The sequence below is a fragment of the Peromyscus leucopus genome, chromosome 22, assembly GCF_004664715.2.
Source record: "Peromyscus leucopus breed LL Stock chromosome 22, UCI_PerLeu_2.1, whole genome shotgun sequence".
Taxonomy (NCBI): domain Eukaryota; kingdom Metazoa; phylum Chordata; class Mammalia; order Rodentia; family Cricetidae; genus Peromyscus; species Peromyscus leucopus.
Window position 1 is genome coordinate 20729997 of NC_051081.1, and position 22506 is coordinate 20752502.

The window sequence follows — 22506 nt, forward strand, 5'->3', positions numbered from 1 at the left end:
TTCATTTCCTCCCATTTCAGATGGTAAAATACACAGAGTAGTCTAGGTATCTGTTGGCATAGCCATTAACTAATATAATTCCTTCCTGAGTATGTTTTTCTACCTTCTGCTAGTGCCTGGTTTATGTAGGCATTAAAAATTTGATACAAGGCCCTTAGTAATGTGATCACTAAAAGGGATTGTGCTTTGGAAAGCTTATTTAAAATCTGATTAACTTGCATGACTATGACTATTCACACAAACCTAATCTCCTTCACTAAGACACCGCTAATATAAATATTCTCAGACCTTGTCTTTTTTTCCCCTCCCAATTTAATTTCTAGTTTTAAATAAGATTTGGGCATTACCACTTGAGTTTTATTGAGGGGATAATACAAACTTCCCTAACTTGTACATACAATCACAACTATTTTTGCCTGTTTTTTGTGATCATTAACATCATGTCTGTACCTATCTACATACATTGCGTTTTTCTCCGGCTGAGTTTTATGTTCCTAGAGGGCTGTCTGTGGTGGATCATTTTTCTCGATCTCTGTTGTGATGTGTTTATACACAGAAGAGTGGATTGTAGTTTCAATTGGCTCTTTAGAGCCAAGCAGTTTTATTTCAGAAAAGTAAGTGACTGAAAAGTGTAGATACTTCTTTTGGTAACATCTTTTCATTCGCTGACAGTTATTGTGAACAAGTGAAATAAAACTGTTAATCAGTCAAACAAATGTTGCCTAGTTTACTTGTTAGAGATCTGTATATTTGAAAATTGTATGTTTTTGTATAAGTCCTGTCGTAGCCAAATAATTTGATCTTCTAATTTTAGAATTATAGGCTATATTCACTTTAATGCTATTGTGTTGAAATATGAACCATTGTAACCACCCACTTATAGATTAAAGATAGCTTGAAAGTGAATCTTTTGCGCCCCTCAATCTAAATTATACCTCTGGTTTATTTGGACTTTAACACATGTTTTGTGATTTATTTTGAAACTGCTATCATCTTTTGAAGTCAGAAGAGCTGATTTTCATTTTTATTAGCAAGAACATAATTTATTGACCTAAGGCAAGTATAAAAAATAATTTGGAAAAGAAACCCTTTCAGACACCGTCATTTTAAATGGAGCAGTATTTCCTATAGCTGTCCTTTGTCTTCATAGCATGAAGGATGATGGCATGGTCAGTGCCCTCTCTGAGAACTGGTGGATATAGAGTTTGGGGGTTTTGTTTTGTTTCTTGTGTTTTTGCTAGTTTAGAATAATATTCTCTCTCTCTCTCTCTCTCTCTCTCTCTCTCTCTCTCTCTCTCTCTCTCTCTCTCTCTCTTCCTTTCTCTCTCTTACAGATGCATATAATGTCTTCCTCAGAGCTCAAAAGCAGAACATTGTATTTAGCAGTGAAGCGTACAGCACTCTGATAGGCTTGCTGCTGCGCAAGAACAGTTTCACACAGGCCATGCAAGTGAAAGATTTGTGAGTACGAGTTCATTGGTAACGCCCTTCCCCATACACAGATACTGCTGAGATGTCTCGGCTGCACACAGAGAAAGAGCATCAGAGGCCACTCACGTTGACGAGACTTTTGTTTGAAGTAGGGTTTCGCTGTGTTTTCCAGGCTGGCCCCAATTGCAGCAAATCCTTCTGCTTCTTGAGTGTTGGGGTAATAGGCCTGTTTGCCACCACCTCCAGGCCGCGTGTGTGTGTGTGTGTGTGTGTGTGTGTGTGTGTGTGTGTGTGTGTGTGTGTGTGTTGATTACAACAGTCCCATTCAGACCCCGCCTCTGTTTATGTACTCCATCCGACTTGTGCATTTATTCAGTTGTGAATTGAAAAACCTACCTCTAGACCTTATCTACACCTCAATTAATGGCTTAACACATTATTTGAATGGTATCCTGTCAGCTGTCACCACAGGGTCTAGGGCGTGAATTATCTTACTTACTTTTTTAGAAAATCATTGTGAACTCCATCTTACAATAACCGAAGGTGTTCTGAAACAAGTCATTTTGGAAAGACAAGGAGGCAGAAAGCAGAAGAGAATTTTGTGTTAATAAGTACAAGTAGAAAACTTAAACGTTTAAGAAAGAAAACCTAAAAAGTCAAAAACTATTTAATTGTGAGAGTTGGTCCCAAATCCTCTAAAGACTTCCCAAAAGTAAAACTTAGTTATCTTTCTCTTGGGGCTGTGGAGATGACTCAGTGGTTAAAGTCCTTGCTGTGCAAGCATGGAGACAAGGGTTCAAATCCCCAGAACCCACGTAGAAGCTGGGCAGGCTGGCTAGAAAGATTAGCTGTAATTGATGAGCTGCTTCAGGTTCAACCAGAGACCCTGTGTCAGGAAATAAAGTGGAGAGCAATTGAGGAAGACCCCTGATGTCGCCTGGTTCTCCACCTGCATGCATGTGTGTGTATACACTCATGTGGACCACATGACACACACACACACAAACTTTAAGATGAATTTTTTATTATGTATACAGTGTTCTTCCCGCATGTATGCCTGCAGGCCAGAAGAGCGCACCAGATCTCTTTACAGATGGTTGTGAGCCACCATGTGGTTGCTGGGAATTGAACCCAGGTCCTCTGGAGGAGCAGCCAGTGCTCTTAACCACTGAGCCATCTCTCCAGCTCTAGCACTGAATTTTCAAAGCACTTATATTTGCCAGGTGTTTGAATCTTGAGATATACAAAATCAAACTCTGAATTACAGGCTAAAATAACTACAGACTAAAACAATTAACCTCTGAGCCATCCATCCAACCCTACAAGAACTTCTTAATTGGGCTTGTGCAAAGTGACCCTGTCTTGGTAGCCTCAATTGAGACTTCTTCCCAGAGCCTAAGGTTCTGATTTTGAATGACCGAGGATAATCAATCAATGAGTCATGTGTCTAAAACATTGTAAGAGCATACCCTTAATGGTGAATTGTCTTATGTATCATGTGTATTTCACGGCTCCCTGTCTCCTAGAGTGTTCAATGCTGTGTGTTCCTCTCAGGGAAAGCCACACTGACCTGACATAGTTCCAAACTGCAGTCACCACTATTTAGTGGGGCAGCATGAGCATTTTCTCAATGAAATAGACTGGAAAATACCAAAGCGCTTCAAGTAGTGAAGATCATTTTATGGCATATTGATTTCCTTTGGTGTGCACTTTTGTATGTGTTTGCTCAGGTGTGGCTACTGGGAGGCATTCCTGCACTTCTGCGCAGCTCTTGCTCTTAGAGGGAGTCGGCCTGGATGGGTGGAAGAATAGCTCTTGTGCTCTCCTTTCGCCCACAACCTGTAAAATGCAGGCTGATATGCTTTCTTCCTCTAGGTTTTTATGAAGCCTTTCTACAATATGATTGACGTATTAAGAGATATACATATTTAATGTATACATCTCATTAACTTTGGGGATAAGTATATACCAATGAAACTACCACCGGCATCAGGGCCGTAAACATATCCATCACCATCCAGAGCTCCTCCCACCTTCTTTATCCTCATCGTCATTGTCATTGTCGGGTTTCTGAGTCTGTGTGATTACTGATGAGCTACCCTCTTAGCATTAGTAACGGCAGACACTGCCGGGTAGGACTCTAGAACTCACCTTGCCTTGCTGGTAGACGTTAGTCATCGGCTTCATATTTCCCATCCACCCACCCCGGGCAACCTCCATTCTGCTCTCTGTTTCTGAGTTGGGTCTTTTTACATTCCTCATATAGGTAAGACTTTGTACACTTCAGAGTGCTTATACTTCAGCTGTGTTAGCCTACAAGGATCATTCTATGTAGCTATGTGGACCCAAGAGAATCCAAGAGCCAGGTCCTTTCATAGGATTGGTTACAGGGCCTTAATCTTGAACCAATAAAATGACCTGGGTGAAACCTGCCTTGGGTACCTTTCCTGAAAAGAGCCAGGGGGTGGTGCACACCTTTAATTCCAGTGCTCAGGAGGCAGAAGCAGGTGAATTTCTGTGAGTTCAAGGCCGGCCTGGTCTACAGAGAGAGTTCCAGGACAGCCCTTGGATTGGGAATCATTTCCAGTTAGTTGTGTTACTGGAAGCATGTCATGTTAACTTCTTTGGATTCCTTTCCTGGCTGTCTTTTCCCCTCCCACCTCTGTATCGGCTGTCAGAATGAAAATGTAAAGGCTGACAGCCTCAGACTCACTTGGTGGAAGGAAAGTTGACCTATGACCTCCATAGATTGTGTGTGCCCACATACATGCACATTCACACACACACAAATAAGTATAAAAGTGATTTTTTATCTTTTGTTGTTGTTGTTCATAATGGTTGTCTTGTGCCGGTCATTTGATTTTATTATGGTAACCACCGTACAGGCTGCCATAGCCTGTAACATTCTTACTCTGTCCAGGGTACTATCCTAAGCGATTCTGAGTCTCTGGGAACAAGTACTAAGTGGCTTTCTTAGGAAGCTGAGACTCACTTCCCACCAGCCCTGCTTTACCCGTAAGAACGGTGCTCACTTTCTCTTGTTCTCCCTGGCTCCAGTGTCTGTCTGTCTGTCTAGAAACACTGCTAAGTCTGTCTTTTTTTCAGTGGGCTGGTCAGTTTTTGTCTCTCTGAGTGGCATAAGGAGCAGCATTAGTCCATTCATTGCTCTGAAAATAGGGAATTTTCCTTGAACTACGGTCTTCTTTAGTTGAGAAAGATTAATATTTGCTGTTAGTGGTAAGCTGTATGATGCATATGCTTTCTTTTCTTTATTTTGATAGTTCCAAAAAAAAAGTCTGAAATGCTGTGCAGCCCACTTCAGGAGGCACCAGCCTTAATGTGGCTGTTGAAATGTGTAAAATGAGATATAATTAATTGCATATTGTCTGTGGCTAGTGGCTAGCCCCATTGAATAGCACAGAGAAGAGAAGGGGATGGTCGTTTAACTGAAAGTGTTGTTTGGCAACTGAAAAATAAGACTGAAGATTAGGATCCAAAATTCAATTTCTTTGTGTTGTCTGAAAGATCCCAGTCAAAGGTTCTGTGAGTGACTGTGCTTTTTCTGCCTTGGCCAGATTAGAGGACATTTTCCGTGTGCTTGGTCCTCTTGTATGCAATAGATGGGGAACTTTCTTCCTGAAACTAACCGCTACTTTCGTTCGGATTTGAATCAAACACAGGGAACTTCTTGAAGAGTAGTAAATGCTGTTACCTGTTTTCAAAAGGCTCGTTGCTTATTGTTGTCAGTTAAGAGACAAGATTTATCATCTTGTTTTAGATGGCTTTTTTGTTGTTGTTATTTTGGGGCTTTGTTGGTGGTTTGGTTTGGTTTTTTTACAATTTTTTTTTTCACTGTGTTGCCCTTGGTGGCCTGGTGTTCTCTTTATAGACCAGGCTAGTCTTGACCTTACAGAGCTCTACCTACCTCTGCTTCCTGAGTGCTAGGATTAAAGTCTTGAGTTAACATGCCAGGCTGGTTTTAAACTGTAAGTAATACTCTTTTTTGTTTGTTTGTTTGTTTGGGTTTTGTTTTTGTTTTTGTTGTTTCAAGATGAGGCTTCCCTGTGTAGCTCTGGTTGTCCTGGAACTCGCTCTGTAGAGTAGGCTGGCCTGGAACTCAGCGATCCACCTGCCTCTACCTCCCAAGTGCCAGGACTAAAGAAAGGCGTGTGCCACCACTCGGCTGTAAATGATACTCTGAAGTGAATATGGTATAATAATATTGGTATGAGAGGTGAGATTTTTATTTAATCATGCTGCCTGTTGGGAAAGCAAGTCCTTTAAGCAGGTAGTGTCACATAGGAGTTGTTGACTTAGGAGCTTTGACAGATGGGACAAAGGGGGGAAAATCAAAATGAATGGCTGTGGGGTTGGGGGGTGCGGGGGTGTCCAGAGACTGCAGGGCGAGTCTTTGATGCCGGAGTGACTGAGAAGCTGGGCTCGGCGCGGTGTCTTGGATTCATGGGAATAGTGGTCCCGCTTCTCATGTCCTGTGCTCAGAGGTTTTTAGGCTGTGTCAGCAAACCATGGAGCATTGCCAGCAAGGTCACTGCTGGCAAGTGGCCCCGATCGCTCTTGCTCCTTGTGACCTGTGACTATTTCCTAATCAAGTTCAGCTCGGAGGCATTAAGGATGCTAAAATTTCATCACAAGAGATGTCCAAACAGTGCAGCAAACAAACCACTTCCGGTTAGGGTTTGGTTTGTTTGTTTTTATTTGGTTTTGGTTAATCCTCTAGGATTTGGTGCTAAGTAAAGCTGGTTTTGCTCTTGAGTTTTTAAAAAGTTAGGAAGTTTGTTTTTTAGTCTGGTTATGTAGAATTTTAAATTTTAGTGTAACAGTGGTTTTGGTTCTATGCTCTGTTTAAAAGCTTTAAAAACTGTATCTAGATGACAGAAATTTGAGAATTAATCAACCAAATGATATGGTGTTGGTCAGCAATATGCTTTAGTTTGAATGTTAAGTATACAGCACTGAAAATAAAATGTTCATTTTTGTTGCTGGAAGAATAGTTTTACATTTTATAATGGAGAGAGAGAGAGAGAGAGAGAGAGAGAGAGAGAGAGAGAGAGAGAAGAGAGAGAGAGAGAGAGAATATGAATCCAGCCTGGGTACAGCGAACAATGCAGGGCACGCGGTTATTCTAGTCACCTAATATGTCAGCACTCAAGAATCTGAACCGATTGTTTAAAAAAATCTTGTACTTTGTTTCTTTTGTTGCTCATTTCCAACTTTGTCATCTGTCAGAATGCAAAAAAAAATTATCCTTCTATAACCATTGACAGGATAACACAAAAGCTGTCTCCAGGTCGATATTTTGCAGCAATATTTTTAACATACGAACAGTAGTTTTTATAATTTCACCTTGGTGCTCAACCATTTATTATCGTATCAGAAGCATGTCAGTAATTCCTTTCTAAATGTCTGCTTCTTTTAGCGCCGAGACCCACATCAAGGGCTTCACACTGAACGATGCTGCCAACAGCCTCCTCATCATAACGCAAGTTAGGCGGGATTATTTGAAAGGTATGTCACAATGCTTGACCTTTCCGTCACATTAATGCCTCTGCAGATTTTTCTTGTAACGCCCTTCGAATACTTGGATAAAGGAGTCCATTTAGCAAATTACCTGCTTATCAAGAGCCTTTTGTGGTAGCTGAGAGACGTAAATTACTGTACATGCATTTATAATACAGCGTGAATATGAATGTGCTTGTCATCTGACCACTTAGTCCAGTTTCCATTCCATTTAACACAAGATGGGTTTTCTTAAGATGAATCACCGCTCTTCAGACATGCAAAATTTGTGTTCCAGCACGAGAAAGTACAGGCTTTCAAGTGCGTTCAGATTCACAGCACAAGTCATTTTGCTGTGGAAATTAACATACTTTGGAGGTCTGAAACAATTCCCAGCAGTTATTTCTCGCGTGTTGTGTTGGTTGTATATGAGATAGCAAATGAGTTAAATTGAGTGTTAAGTGTGTGGGATTGTGCACCAAATGATTGTAATATTGATTTTTTTTAAACCTAATCCAATACTTTTTTAATAGTTCATAATACCAACAGCAGTACAGTGCAGTGTTTGTTTGGGATCGAGTTTTTAGATGAGTGCGGAGAGGGTAACACTGGAAAGGTGTGGAGGCGACTTTGAGGAGGATTGGGATGTGGGAGCTGGTGGTTCCGTGGAGGCTGTTCTAGGTTTACAGTGGGTAGGTTAGCTCTCAAGGGGGCAGTTTTGACTCTTGAAGTTAGGCAGGTAGCTTTGCAGTTAACTTCCACGTTTGCATTTTGGTCAGTATGGCAACACTAGCTGCCACATCAAGGGGACACTGGGGTTAGAAGTGACTCTCGGTCCTTCCCCAGGCCGCTGTAAGGATGCCTCTCCTTGCTCTGCGGCTCTCATGCGGTCATCTTCCATCTCCGCAGAGGGAACTAATGACTCAGCCTCAGTGTTGCTTACAGTACCTAAGCCCGCTGTCCTCAGCTGTCTTCCTAACGACGGCGGCTGAATTCCTAAGTGAGTTTCCACAGGCACTCCGTACTCGCTGACAGTCTCGGACAGGCTTGAGTTGTAATCGGGAGGTGTGATAAGGCTTGTTTTTAAGATCTTGAAGGTTTTTATTTGCGATAGAAATGATTTTGTGAGGTTTATTTTTCATTTAGATTTTAAGACATGAAAAATTTAACTGGGCATGGTGGTGCACACTGTATGTAACCCTAGTATAAGAGAGGCCAAGGCAGAAGATTGTTCAGGTTTAAGACCAGCCTGGACTGCCAAGACACTAGGCTGCAGTTAGACTGTCTCAGAGAAACAAAGAGGGAATTAAAATCTGCTCCTTGTGAAAATTTTAAATAGCTAATGTTTCTGTAGCCACGAAGAACAAGACTTTTTCATTTTAACTGCAAGATTTCAGTTTAGACGTAAGGCTTTTTACTGATTCCCAGCCTTTACTGGGTGCCCATGAAAATCTCAAGGACATATTTGGTGTGGTGTCTTGTCTGTTCTCAGATGTTTGCACACATGAGCCCCTGACCCCTCCTTCCACTTCCACCCAGCAGCCCTCGCTGCCCGAGCCTCACCAGACTGATGTGTGCTGAAGACAGGGCAGTGCTCACCGGGGCGGTGCTCACCGGGGTGGGGATGGTTTAGGCTGTCCCGTCTGCATCTGCTCTGTAGCTGAAGAGAGCCCCGGATGTGCTTCAGACTTTTGGATCTGCCCCCCCTTTCAACCTTATTTAACCAAACTTACCCGTGGCAGTAAAGCAGCCAATTAAATCTTACAGTGACATATAAACTAAGACTTTTCTAGACTATTAATAACTGCTGTGTAGCAGGGTACTCAGTATTACTAGAGAATAAGTAAGAGAAATGTTGGAATTGAGAGATAGTCAGAGAAGACTTGGGGAAGAGGGATGTGATTCATTGGTGTTCATTCTTGGTGTTCCGTAGGTCATCCCTGGCACAGACGGCAGATTTTGTGGCATGGTTTAGATCATAAGCTCTCTTATTCCCCTTGGATAGACACAAACTGCTTGCCCTTTCTCTCCCCTCCTGTACCCTAGGTGCAGCCCCTGGAACAGGGTAGGGCTTAGGTTGGCATCTAGCACTGTGACTTTGTTTAACCGGGGGCCTCAGCGGGCCGCCTGTAAGATTGGTTCAGGAGGGTCTTTGAGCATGGCTTCTGATCTGATCCACCCTGCATCGTGGTAAATACTTAATCAGTCTGAGCCACCGTCCTCCTCTCCTTTCCGTTAACTTCGCTCCCTAGTGGGAGGCTCTTCCCTACAATGTGCTTGGGTACCAAGGATATTTGAGCGTAATTGTCTGGATATGACCACCCTTTAACAAGATAGGAACAAGCTGGTTTTCCGTGGATCATATTTTTAAGATAGAATATAGGCAATTTTTTTCCTGTATGTGCGTACATATTTTTAACATCTTACCACTTTTTAAACTATTTTCCTTTTTCTGTACTTGACAGTCAATGGTCTGGATCATGTGTAAATTTGAAATTATAATAGTTTATTCAGTAAAGAAGACTAAATGGATCGTGTCTTTTACTGTATTGTTTTTAATAGACTGTTTAATTACTACCCTTTCCCTTCCCATGTGAAGATAAGCTGCTCTCATTCTGGAGGCTGCCTGGAGAGCCTTAGCTTTGTCTAGGTTACAGTGCTTGAACTGCTGCAAAGCAGGGGAGTTTCTTCAGTGGTGGTAAAGGTGATTGTTATGCTAAGTATTAATGCAGCCCCTCTCATCGACCACCTTATTTAATACAAGATTTCACCACACTTGCATGTGAGTCTGTAAATTAGAAAGGCATTCCATATTTATCCATAATTGTGAGCGATTTCCCAAACAAAAACCCCTTGCCTGTGGCCTTAGGAGTTGAATGAGCTTTATTTTCTTTGAAAACTAAATGCAGCAAGTATCTGCAAGTAGCCTAATTGTGTGAAATAAATCTGTTAATGTGGAATTTGAACTCAGCTGGTGTGTGTGATTCCATCCTGTCTGGACCATTGTTAAGAAAACATGAGATGTTAAAAGTTTTTGATAATTATGTGTGCTTTGATTTAGTAAAATCTAGGCAATTATTAACGTGAGTAGAAGTTATTTATTTTTTGTTTTTTCTTGTTTTTTTGTTTTTCTTTTTCTTTTTTTTTTTTGTTGGTCGGTTCTTTAGTTTAAAAAAGTCCTTCCTTATTTATACTTTTCAGAACTTGTCACCTTCCTTGATTACTCATGAAATAGTATCCCTGAATGGGACTCCCGTTGTCAATAACACTTCCTTCTTCCTGACAGGAAGTTTGCCCCTCTCTTGTACTTTACAGCCAGATGTGTCAGTTAATAAAGATTTTCATGAAGGATTAATGTTTTCTGTAATCTAGAATAAATTATTCATTCTTTTTGTATTTAGCCATTTGATGTCTAAAAGCTAGTTTTCAGGATGTGTTAAAGTCAGTGTGGGTCATTTAAGGAAGAACTCCGTCCTCTGCTCTCTGTTTTAGCGGCTCTAGCGACATTGAAAGCAGCCTTGGACCTGGAGCAGATTCCTTCTCACGTAGCCATCACCCGCCTCATCCAGGCCTTTGCCTTAAAGGGAGACCTGGAAAGCATAGAGGCCATTCAGAAGATGGTAAACGGACTCAACATGGTTGGACTCTCCAGTATGGTTTTCATCAATAACATTGCTTTGGCCCAGATGAAGAAGTGAGTGTTTTCATCTCCAATAACACCTCTAAAATGTCTTTGTTGTTCCGGCACCTTTGGAAGCCATGTCAACACAGGAGATTTTCTATCCTAATTATGGCGATTATTTACTATTAAAACTAATGATATGTTCAAGTGTATTTTATCTTTAATTAAATCTTAGACTAAACATTTATCATTCATAAAATATACTCCACAGTTGCTAACTCACGTATATATAGAATGTATATTATGTACAAGTGTATATATGTGTGTGCTCATGTATACTTATGTATATGTATATGAAATATGTACATGTGTATAAAATATACACGTGTGTGCGCGCGTGCATGCCTGCCTGTGTGTGTGTGTGTGTGTGTGTGTGTTTTGTTATCAAAACACTTCATTTACAGAAATTAAAGCGATTTCATTCCCTAGTCAGCAATTCTTTAGAGTCTCAGCACACTGCTGGCATAGTGAAACAGGACCTGCAAAACTTCTTTAAAATGCTCATTTCTGCCAGGTGGTGGTCTCGCACACCTTTGATCCTAGTGCTTTCTACATGTGATGTTGCTAGAAGATTGAACATAATGATTCAGGCCTGTGATCCCAGAACTCAGGAGGCTGAGGCAGGAGGATCCCATGCTTGATGACAATCTGGGCTATGTAATGAAACCTTTCTCAGAAAAAAAAGTCCTAAGAATAACTCTAGAATTGATATTCATAACACTTTGAGGGAAATCTTTATAGTCAGCGTTGGATGTGTGGATATATTAAAATGCTGTTTTGCAAGGGTTTTTTGTTTGTTTATTCCTATTTCTTTTAGCAAAAAAATGTTTTGGTTTTAACCTTTAAAACTATTTCCCATGGCCTGGAGAGATGGCTCAGTGGTTAAGAGCTCTTACAGCTCTTACAGAGGCCCTGAGTTCAGTTCCCAGCAGCACTTGGTGCTCAGAGCCATGTGGATCTCACACCTTCTCTGTCCACACAAATATGCAGGCAAACAGCCATATTTAGATAAAATAAAGTATTTCCCAAAACTATTCCCCTTTTTAATAAGAAAAATGTCATGTTTTAAAATTAGATCTATGTGAGAGCTAGGTGAGCATTTATTTTAAAGTTACAATATATTATTTTTTATGATATGGAAAACATGTTTTTAAATCACTTGAAAATAATTTTTTTACCTAAACTCATAAGAAAGAGCTAACAGATACTCATTTTTAATTAGAGTTCTTATTTTTAATGTAATAATTTCAACATGAAATTCATTTCCAGCACCACACTATAACCACACAACACCACAGCCGTGGTCGGCTTATCAAAATGACAGTCATAAGCATATTTTTTTCCTGCCTTGTTCAGGAAGGACACAGAATTTCTTTTTTCCTCCCAAAGTAAAGTGTAAAGGTACCCTTTTCTGAGGATTCTAGTAGTGATTTTTTTCTAAAAGTATGGTACCTGACGCAAAGAAATCCCCATGACTGTTAGCCATGAAGATAACTTTTTGACTATGCGATCTTTTTAGTTTTTAATCTCTAAATGTTATGTATTGTCTCTGCTTCACACACTAGTGCTCATTATGGTTTATAAAGCCAAAACAATAGCATTTTATATCCAGTGAACTGCAAAATCAAATTAAATATTCAAGATAAATCCAGTTTGGTCTTGCCTCTCAAACACTGTTTTAAAACAAGTGCCCCATCGTGTGAGCCACTCCGTGGCGGTTGTCACCTGACCTCACTGGGTCGTGGGACGTGATATGCTCTGAAAACTTATTGTTATGAATCGGGTTGCTTGTAAATACAGTTCCCTTTTTCTGAAATATTTGCATGAGTGCCCATATGAATTAACTTCTGACTAAAACTAGCTGCAATTTTTGTAGAAGCAAATATTTCATTATAATTGTTTTCTTTTACAGTAATAACATAGCTGTCGCCGTAGAAAATATTGAACACCTGCTTTCTTCGGAGAGTCAAACCCTAGAACCCCAGTACTTTGGCTTGTCCTATTTATTCAGAAAAGTAATAGAAGAACAGATGGAGCCAGCGTTAGAGCAGCGTAAGTTGTCGGCTTGTTACAGAGCACAGAAGCCACCTTTTCTTTGGGGAGATTGGGCAGGTTTCTTTGCCAGTGAGTCAGCCCTGTTTCAATGAAAACTTTTCCTTACCTATTTTCCTTGCAGTAAGCATCATGTCTGAGAGATTGGCCAATCAGTTTGCACTTTACAAGCCCGTCACTGATCTCTTCCTGCAGCTTGTGGATTCAGGCAAGGTGGATGAGGCCAAAGCTCTCTTAGAGGTAAAGACTCATGGGGCTGTAGCTTCTGGGAAGTAAACAGGAGACTAGACAGGGGTGTGAGGGGCAGCCTGGAGCTGGAGGGCACTCCCGCTGGAACCCAGGAATTCAGGACTGGGCAGTAGGTTGTCAGTTCTAAAGATGTCAGGTAGAGCTGGGAAAGTATCCTTGTAATGAAGAGAGGCATCGGGCGGAAAAACGGGACGAATGTTTCTGTGAAGACGGGTAATGCAAAGCAAAATTCCTTTGATTTCCTAATTTCTGTAATGCTCTAAATACTGTGCATCACCATGGCAACACAGTTTGCAAACAAGAAGTAGGAAATGTTTGCTTTCCATGTACAGCTTCTCACTTGAATACTCAAACATTCTCAGTGCCTTATTGAAGGTTTATTAAGAGTTGAATTTGCTTTCTATTCACTTAGGTGTCACAGACACATGAAATGACAAATGCAGGTCTCTGTGGCCCGCACTCTCAGTTAAATTAGCAATCTTGAGGAAAAAGAGACAACCGTATTCATGCCGTTTTAACAGCTCTAAATAGAAAGCTGCGCCGAGTGCATGGCAGCAGAGCGGTGGGGGATCGAGCTGCTGTGGCAGTGTACACAAACAGGCTCCGCTGGGGGGCCCCTTCCCAGCAGGTGGCAGTCAAACAGTCCCGTGATCCGCCAGGGACTGCGTTTGTGTAGACGCCCTGTGTCAAAGTGAGGCCTGGGACCGATTCTGATAGTAAACAGTGGTGTGGTGTATTCACTACGTCCTGCCAGCTGTGAGGTGTCTTGAGATGGGGAAGGTGATCAAGCAGTACCCCTTGGCTTGAGCTCCAAGTTCGTCTAGCTTGGCAGTACAAGGCGTGTCTGAACCTTTTCCTCTGAGTTAACAGTGACATGAAGATGCAGACTGCTTCTGCTTTCTGAAGTGTTTCCTCGTTTGCTTCTCTCTGTGGGAGATTGATGGTGGGAATTTTGGAATCTCCATTGTTCTCTCTTGAATGTCCTTACGATTTATCTTCCTGCTTGTGCAGCTAGCCGCCAAGGGCTGTGAGCACCGTGACCTAGTTACACGTGGGATGGTTTTTCACCTTGATCGCACTCTTTTGACTGTTCCCCAGAAGAGACACTTGCTTCCTCTCCCATCTTCCATTGAAGCAGAATTGCCAGCAGCCAGAGCAGTCTCTAGCCGTGGGCCTGGCCTAGGAGCTCTTGATGGCTGAATGCTGATCCGACAGCAGCCCCACCCTTTACCTGCTTGCCAAACAGTAAAGTGTTGTTCTTGCCCGCTTTAGTGAGGAACGTTTGATGCCCAGATGTCGAAAACATCAGTTTATAATGTAAATGTTCTGCGAGTCCACAGAAGTTCTTTTTACACTATTCATCTTAGCACTGACAGTGTTTTAAAGCTTTGAATGAACAATGTGCTTTAGAAACTTAGAGGATGACATCCGCGATGAGTATAAACTAAAATATTGTCTTGCCATATTTGATTTGACTAAAGCATCCAAGATTGGATAGACACTTGATTTATCTGGTCTGTCATATAAACTTTTTTTTAGCTTAACTTTTGTCTCTTTCTCAAGCACTGGCTGTCTGTTGCAATGAAAGCCTTTTATAAAATGGAGAGATTGAAATCGGTCCTTTTGTATGCATAAGTGTAGGTAATTATACTTTAAAGAGAACGTGCTTTGTACATTTTAATTTTTATAAAGAAATGAGCAGTTATCTCCCTGACACCTTATTAAATGTAGAATTAACCTTATGATCCCTAGCTCACTTGTGAATGCTTGGCAGAATAATTGGAGAGGAATCGTGTTCCTTTTTCCTCTTCCTTTGCAGTCCTAAACCTTGTTCTGTGGTTGTTGAAGCATTAGTTTAATTTTTCCCTTTTCTTTTTAAACAAACTTCATCCTTGGATGCAAAGAAGCACTCTCTCCAGTGCGGGGCACAGCCCTCAGCTGTCCCCTCGTGCCTACACAAGCCTGGCTGCCCGGCACCTCCCCTGTGGGAATGATAGAGCGCTGCTGCTGCTGCTGCTGCTGCTGCTGCTGCTGCTGCTGCTGTTGTGAACTTCCTTGATTGGGAATATTCACTTGGATCTGCTTATTTAGAGCCTTCATTGACTGAACCATGTTTTCCTTTTCAGAGATGTGGTGCCATTGCCGAGCAAAGCCCAATTTTGTCGGTGTTCTGTCTCAGGAGTGCTCAGAAACCGGGAAAGGTACTGTACTGTACGCTTCCTTCCTGGAGGCTCTGTGAGCAGCGTCGCAGCTCAGCACCTTACCTGAAAACACCAGAAATGCGTGCAAGATGTGTCTGTTTATTTGGCTTCTTTTTAAAGTTAGGCCCTATATGTGTGTCTTAAGAATCTTTTTTTTTTTTTTCCTGGTACTGGAGTATAATTCACTGGTGGAGCCTGCTTAGTGTGTGCCCAGGGCTGGCTGGATCCTCCTCTTGCCTCCAGAGATGGGACAAGAAGGAGTTCGGGAAAGATGTGGATCTAGATTTGGTTTGACCACATGAATATGCTGAAGGAGGAGTTAGGATTTTTAAGTGCTGGCCACGGTGCCATTAACAGTCCGCAGTTAATTAAGCTGGATTGCGCTCTGGTTAGGTGAGACAGGTTGTAAATACATGGAATCCATCGTGGATCTCCTTTCACTCAGCGGGGGAGGTGCCGGCTTCTCTGCAGTCAGTAGGATGTGCTTTTGCAGTAGCCCTTCCAGTGGTCAGTGAAATCCTAGCAATACATTCTTCATGGACCAAATAGGGGACACTGCAGAATTCCTGCAGAATTTTTGAATCTTCACATTTTATCCTGAATTTCTTTTTCTTTTAATGTTGAAATACAACTGTTGCCAGGCGGTGGTAGTGCACGCCTTTTATCCCAGCACTGGGAGGCAGAGGCAAGGGGATCTCTGAGTTTGGGGCCAGCCTGGTCCATAAAGCGAGTTCCAGGACAGCCAGGGCTACACAGAAAAAACAAAACCAAAAATACAACCATTATTTCTTTACCCTTGAGACCTTACAACTTTGTGATAAGTTAACAGTTGAGAAAGAGACGGCACTTAATGCTTTGATTTTATTATTTACATGTACTTTTTAAAACACCCACAAAGGTAAATGAAATGCCACTAATTATTGAAAATGATGATTTTTATCTGGCTGTGCTTTATTGGATTAACATCAAATGCTGAGATACACAGACATGCACACAGGTGCCTGAGTGATTGATTGACTGTGTTGTAATTACCTTAGTGCTGTTATATTAGTGGTTTTTAAAGCTCTGAGGAGTTTGTTGTCTTCGTTTACCTTCCCAGGCCCCAGTTCTGAAGACTTTGTTGGAATTGATTCCTGAATTACGTGAAAAGAGAGAAGCATATTCTTGCAGCATGAAGAGCTTTGGTAATAAACTTAACCATACTACATTAGTCAGTGACGTAAATATTCTAAATATAGTCAACTATGAGTCCAGCTCAAAGGAGTAATCCTAAATTTTAGATAATTATTTATTTAGCTCTAGAATGTTTTGGTGTTTTTGTATGTGAGTCTTCAGTCTTTGCACTCCAGAAGAGGGCATCGATCCCATTAGGGACGCCTGTGAGCCACCACCATGTGACACGAGTCCCTGGACTCGGGACCTCTGGAAAGCAGTCAGTGCTCTTTTTTTTTTTTTTTTTTATTTTTTATTTTTTGTATATGTTTCTTCATGTTTGCACCAGAAGAGGCACAGATCTCATTACGATGTGTGAGCCACCATTGTTGCTGATTGACTCGGACCTTGGAAGAGCAGTCAGTGCTCTTAACCTCTGAGCCATCTCTCCGGCCCCTTGTTTTTAAACTAGGAGAAAAGTATGAAGTTATTTATTCCTAGAGCTTTAAGGATGAAAATAACCCTAAGCACCTTCAGAGAGGTCCGGATAGGTGGAGTTAGGGACCAGCACCTTCTCCACCAGCCCTAGGTGCTGGCCTCCTGTTTACTGTGCTCCTTGGGTCCCTCCCACTTCCTCCACGGTCATGGGGGTCGCCTCCCGTCCTCTCTGGATGGAGTTCAGTCTTTTCTTCTTGTTTCCTCCCCGTCAGGCAGTCTCACAGGGTCTCTCTCACTAGGAAGATAAAATGCTGTCGTCTCCACGCCATGGTGCCCCGTCCCCGTGCCGCTCACGGCCTTGCTCAGCGCAGTCAGGAAAGAGTCTGGCAGAGCAGTGGACGGAGCAGTCAGAACGAGGGAATAGTCTTGGTTCCCGCGGAAGTCTTGCAGTCTTTCAAAAGTGCTGAAATCCTAGACTGCCTTAGATACGTAACATAGAGTATCCAATGCGTAAAACAGGCCTTGCTGTGGTGGGCCAGATGTGGAGGAAGAAGTCCACTCGCCTTCAGAGCATGCCAGGAGCCCGAGACAGGAGAGGGCAAAGAATGAGGCCCTGGTGGGTGGGGGAGCAAAGACGTACACAGAGAAAGTGGCCGAGCTTCAGCAGCTCCTGCTTAATCCCCGCTCTCCTCACAGCCTCCTACATCATAGTTGAGAACTTGAGATCCATCTAGAGTCATTAATGTTCTTCAGCCTGGGCGCCCGCCCTGCCCCTTTCCCTGTCGGGGAGTGGGCAGTCTGTAGATTCTGAGTGGCCTCCTCCTGGAGCCATCCGTCCCCCTGGATCCTGGAGCCTGGGCAGCGAAGGGCGCTGCTGACAGGAAGGAAGCAGGGTGGCTCCCTTCCCTGCAGTTTACCTCTCTCCTGCACCTCCTTCAGTCTTAGACAAAGATGTGGCCTCCGCCCGAGCGCTGTACGAGCACTTGACGGCAAAGAATGAGAAGCTGGATGAGCTGTTTCTGAAGCGCTATGCGACTTTGCTCAAGGAAGTTGGCGAGCCGGTCCCCTTTGCAGAGCCCCCGGTGAGTCATAATTAAGAGAGAAAATGCCTGAGAACACTAAGGATCTGAGGAGAAAACAGGGTGACTCCTTAATGACTGAGAACTAGGTCTCTGTGGAGAACCTTGGGAGGGCTGGGGGCTGGAGCGGAATAGGCTTGGGGTAAAGGCAAGGTGTGTTCTGGACCTTCAGCCGGGTGTGAATTTCCCAAACTCTCGGGCAGCTCTCTGTGTCTCTGTGAGCTAGGACTTGGCCCTGGTGCTGGCTTCAGCTCAGAACTTGAGGCATTTGAACTTGGCATTTCACAAAACGCAAGGGCTTCCAGAGCAGGGATCAGCCGTGGAGCACCAGTGTACACGGGTCTGTGGTGTCCGAGTCTGCAGAGCTTGCTGCTAACTGTCTGTCCTTTCTCTTTCTCCTCACAGGAAAGCTTTGAGTTTTATGTGAGGCAGCTAAAGGAAGCCAGGGAGAGCCCTTCGTGAAATAAGCAGCACTGAGAGGAAGCGTGCGTGTGTGCGTGTGTGCGTGTGTGCGTGTGTGTGTGTGTGTGTGTGTGTGTGTGCGTGCAGTGTGTGGTGTCTGTATCTAAGTGTTATTTCTAAAATGTACTTGAGGAAAAATAAACAAATGAAGCTGAATTTGTTTGTGTCTTCTTGTATGTAAATACACTGTCCACTTGTTACCAGTAAGTTCATAGATTAGTCACGGCCTTCTTGCGCTTTCTCTAAGATGCCTCTTCAAGGCCAACCCTGCTCTCCGGGGAGCTGCTGAGAGCAGAGGCAAGCCTGTTGTCAAGCCTGCAGCTCCATAGTCTCTCCCTGCTTCCTTCCACCACAGCGCTTCCCACATCTGTTTCTAGAAGCTTCTAACCTGGAATCATGGTCTTGACTTCTTTGATTTCAGGATTTTGTTAGTACATGCTACGTCTTACACCAGGCCCATTCCTGTAAACTTACAAGCTGTACATCTGTGATTCATATAGGAATAAGTAAAATAGACAATAGTCCCTGTATTGTCCCTTACACTTGTTAGAATCTACATGTAAGTAGATTAATTTAATTTAGTAAGCAAATTTAAAGTTGAGAATTTGCCATTTCTAAGGTAATATGCAACATTCCCATATTTGGGAATGAAATGACTGTCAACAATGTTGGGAATGTTTTCTTTGAGAATTACCCCCAATTGGTAGTCCTCGTTTCTTTGAACTTGGTGTCTGCTGTTGCCATTGTTTAAGAGGCCCCCTTGCCACGGGGTAGGACTTGGGCCTCTTGGTGCTGTCTGTGGGACGGACCCCCCTCCGTCCAGGGTCTGCCTGAGGAGGTTGATGGAGAGAAGCCACAGGGGTGTCCCTGGGACCCTGGCATGAGCTTTGCTTCATGTTCGTTTGGCTTTGTGAAGTGAGGTGCAAGACTCAGAAGCTCAGCCAGCCTGGAAGACACCATGAGCCAGCACACAGCCTGCATGTGTGCTTGGGCCGCTGGCTGGCATGCCAGGAGCCTCTGTTTACACACCTGTCTCCGGTGACTCCAGAGCCGGCAGAGTTCGGCAATCATGCCAGCCCAAAGTAATCGAGCTCAAGTTTCCCTGATAGTCACTGATACACCTCTGGTTGAAATACAGCCTTGGGGCCCAATGGGGACTTCCCAGTCATCTTTGGGAACCAGAGGTGCAGTCACATCTGCATGGAGTGATAGATGGGTCTTGAAGCGGTCCCCAGCTAGCATTCTGAATATATGTTTTAGAAGACTGCTTGCTCAAATATCTCTGCCACTATTTTTGTTCCCATTTTGAATATTAATATTTATAGTGTATAATTGTATATTCTAGGTGGGCTTATAAATGCTTTTTTTTTTTTTTTTTTTTTTTTTTTTCGAGACAGGGTTTCTCTGTGTAGCTTTGCACTTTCTGGACATTGGTAGAGGCTGCTAACTCAAGATCGCTGGCTCTGCTGATTAAAGGCGTGCCATAAATGCTTCCTTAATGTGTCATATCTACTTTGAAATAAATAGAACTACGGAGTAAGCAAAGTCACAAATTCTAAAAAGAAACCATCATTGTAAACTTTTGGAAAGTATAATATTTTATACATAATGTATGTTCATGTACCAAAAGCCAATATAATCTAAATGGGAATTTCTCTGAATAAAGTATATACTATTTGTGAACTGCCTTTTTTATTTTTATTTATTTTTTTATCCTATCAAATATTTGATGACTTGAAGCTATCTCAGAGGACTGTAGTCTTGAAGTTGTGTGGTGACCTCCGTTGTAGGGAGCTTCCTTGTCAGGGGTCTTCTGGTTTGTTGTGGAGAGCCAGTGAGTTTACCACTTACAGGTATGATGGCGAACACATTTAACTCCAGCACTCTGAGTTCAAGGCTAGCCTGGTCTACATAGGACACCCAGGGTTACATGGAGAAACTGTCTCAAACAAATGAGAATTGGGAAATAGTAGTTCTGATATGTGTTGACACTCGGTGAAGAGCGGATGTCTAAGCTCTGGAGAGATGGTTGCAGAACTCACGTTCCGCAGGATCTTCGGTACCATATTCTTTCCAGGAATGCTCACTCTGCCATCAGCCTGCCCAAGGCTCCTGTGGCTGCATGCATCTCATGTTACCTTCTGGACAGGTTGTGAACTCTGGCTCTTGGTTCCATAGTCTATCCTCAGACCTGCAGGATCACATTGAATTGGGTTATCTGTTGTGAGTTCCATGGCTTCTGTGTGGTTAGCACTAAGCCATGGTTGTCACATCTTGCCTGATTATCGGGGTAAGAAAACAAGTCCATTTGCAAAGAGTCACAGCCCTAAGAAGTCAGATGGCCAGGACGTTCTATAAAGGCTTGTCCTTGGGGCTAGAGAGGTGGCTCTTGCAACAGACCTGGGTTCAGTTCCCAGCACCCCGTATGATTGCTCACAATCATCCATCCGTGTGTAACTTCCTCCAGAATTCCCTCTGGCCTCCTTGGGCACTGCATGCATGTGGTGCATTTAAATGCAGGCAAAAGGAATGTAAAATAATGTTTTTTAAAGTCGTTCCCCTGGGCATGGTTATGCATGCCTTTAATCCTGGCATTCGGGAGGTAGGGGCAGGTAGGTGTTGCGTTCAAGGCCAACCATGGCTACACAGACCCTGTCTCAAAAACTAAAAAGTACCTATGAGAATACAAAAATCAGGCAACCTGACTTTTCAGATTGGACTCTAAATAACAAAACAGAGCACAGTGTTCCCACTTTCTGGAAACCTTACTGTAAAAAAAAAAAATCCATTTAATCCAATACCCAGTGCCTGGTATAATCAAGTTTATGAGTCCCAGCGAATTATAAGCAAGCTTTATGTTGCAAATCACTCTTCCTGGTATAATTCATGTCTCCAGTCTGCAGTGTGTACATTCTGCGTGCTTTTCCTCATGGCTTTCAGCACAATTTTCACTTAATATTTGCCTTTCTGAAAAAAATACATATTTGTAGAATTTCTAAGCAAAAGCAACATTTCCTCAAGTGTGGTGGGACTGATAGCCACAGGAGGTCCACAATCACGGTAATTTATCGCTTTGCTGTTGTACAATCTTGCGTGGGAGTGTTTCCATTAGAAATGTATCCTGCTTTCAGGCCAGCAGACTTACAAAGCCCACATTATGCAGCCTTAGTACAAATAAAGAAAATGGCTGCATTAGCAAATGCAGAGCAGATGCTTCTTTTTTTTTTTTTTTTTTTTTTTTTTTGCATAAAGAATAGGAACATCAGAGCCAGGTAAGAGACTAGACTCTACACTTGCCGCTCCAGCAAGGTGCCTTGGAGAATGGCTGGGGCTGAGATCCATCCGTAGCCTAGTCACTGCCCCCGCCCTGGGCAGCCACTGGGAAGCATTCTGTGTTCTTTCCAAGGCCCGGTGTCCTAGTGTTCTGAAGATGTACCTGATGAGTTCACAGTAGGTCTCTCGGAATGAGTCACATGGACTCAGGGCCATGTTTCCCTCTTGCAAGTTGTTTGTGAGATGCCTGATGAGTGCACATTGGACGGTTCCTCCCCATGTGCTATTCTTGGGTTCCCACATATGGCTCAGCTGGGAGAGTGGACCTGACTCCCAAGGAGTCCTCCAAAATGAAAGTGCCCACAAAACGCATTGTCAGTGAGGCCAACAGGTCATGATTTAAAATCTCCAATAAGTTGATGACTTCAGATATTTGTGCGGGAGGAGGCAGCCTCAAAGCTGTTCTCAAGTGAGATTCTGGGATTCTAGGGAGTCTGTGCTGCAGTAGTGGAATTCACAGAAGCAAAGGCTTGCTTTTTCAGAAGGCACAGCAGAGCTGTCTTCAATTTGGAGAAAACACTACAGACAGACAAGGCTGCCATATAAACAGTAAACAAGCATGTTACCTAGCCAGTGGGCAGCCGGCATGTGCTGGGGAAGCTCAACCACTTCTTAGACGTTACTGTTTTAATTACAAGCTGTTAGGCCCCCACACACTGCTGTTCTCTGCACACCACCTACCCGCCACCCTTAACCTGGACACAGGATGTCGATCTGGACCATGACCGTGAATTTTCTTTTGTGTTAGTGTTGGGACTTGAGTCTAAAGCTGCTTTTTCTTTCTCTGCCACCAAGCTATCGACCCTAGCTATTTACCTGGACTGTCCTGGACGAAGAACCAGTTTATCAAATGCAAGTGACATCTGAGTTGAGATTGGTGCAGACTATTTGCAAATAACATTTCAGGCAT

The 22506-nt window shown here is 42.9% G+C and overlaps 1 protein-coding gene across 1 annotated transcript in view; it reads left to right on the forward strand.

Moving 5' to 3' along the window:
• Positions 1 to 18419, forward strand: part of Lrpprc (leucine rich pentatricopeptide repeat containing) — an 86208-nt gene extending 67789 nt beyond the window's left edge. Inside the window, exons 30-38 of the mRNA XM_028892616.2 lie at positions 1335 to 1461; positions 6869 to 6957; positions 10441 to 10642; positions 12543 to 12682; positions 12807 to 12922; positions 15058 to 15132; positions 16232 to 16316; positions 17662 to 17804; positions 18207 to 18419. Of these exons, the coding sequence (XP_028748449.1) occupies positions 1335 to 1461; positions 6869 to 6957; positions 10441 to 10642; positions 12543 to 12682; positions 12807 to 12922; positions 15058 to 15132; positions 16232 to 16316; positions 17662 to 17804; positions 18207 to 18263 (1034 nt within the window). The 3' untranslated portion in view covers positions 18264 to 18419. The remainder of the gene's footprint in view (positions 1 to 1334; positions 1462 to 6868; positions 6958 to 10440; positions 10643 to 12542; positions 12683 to 12806; positions 12923 to 15057; positions 15133 to 16231; positions 16317 to 17661; positions 17805 to 18206) is intronic.
• Positions 18420 to 22506: the final 4087 nt, after the last annotated feature.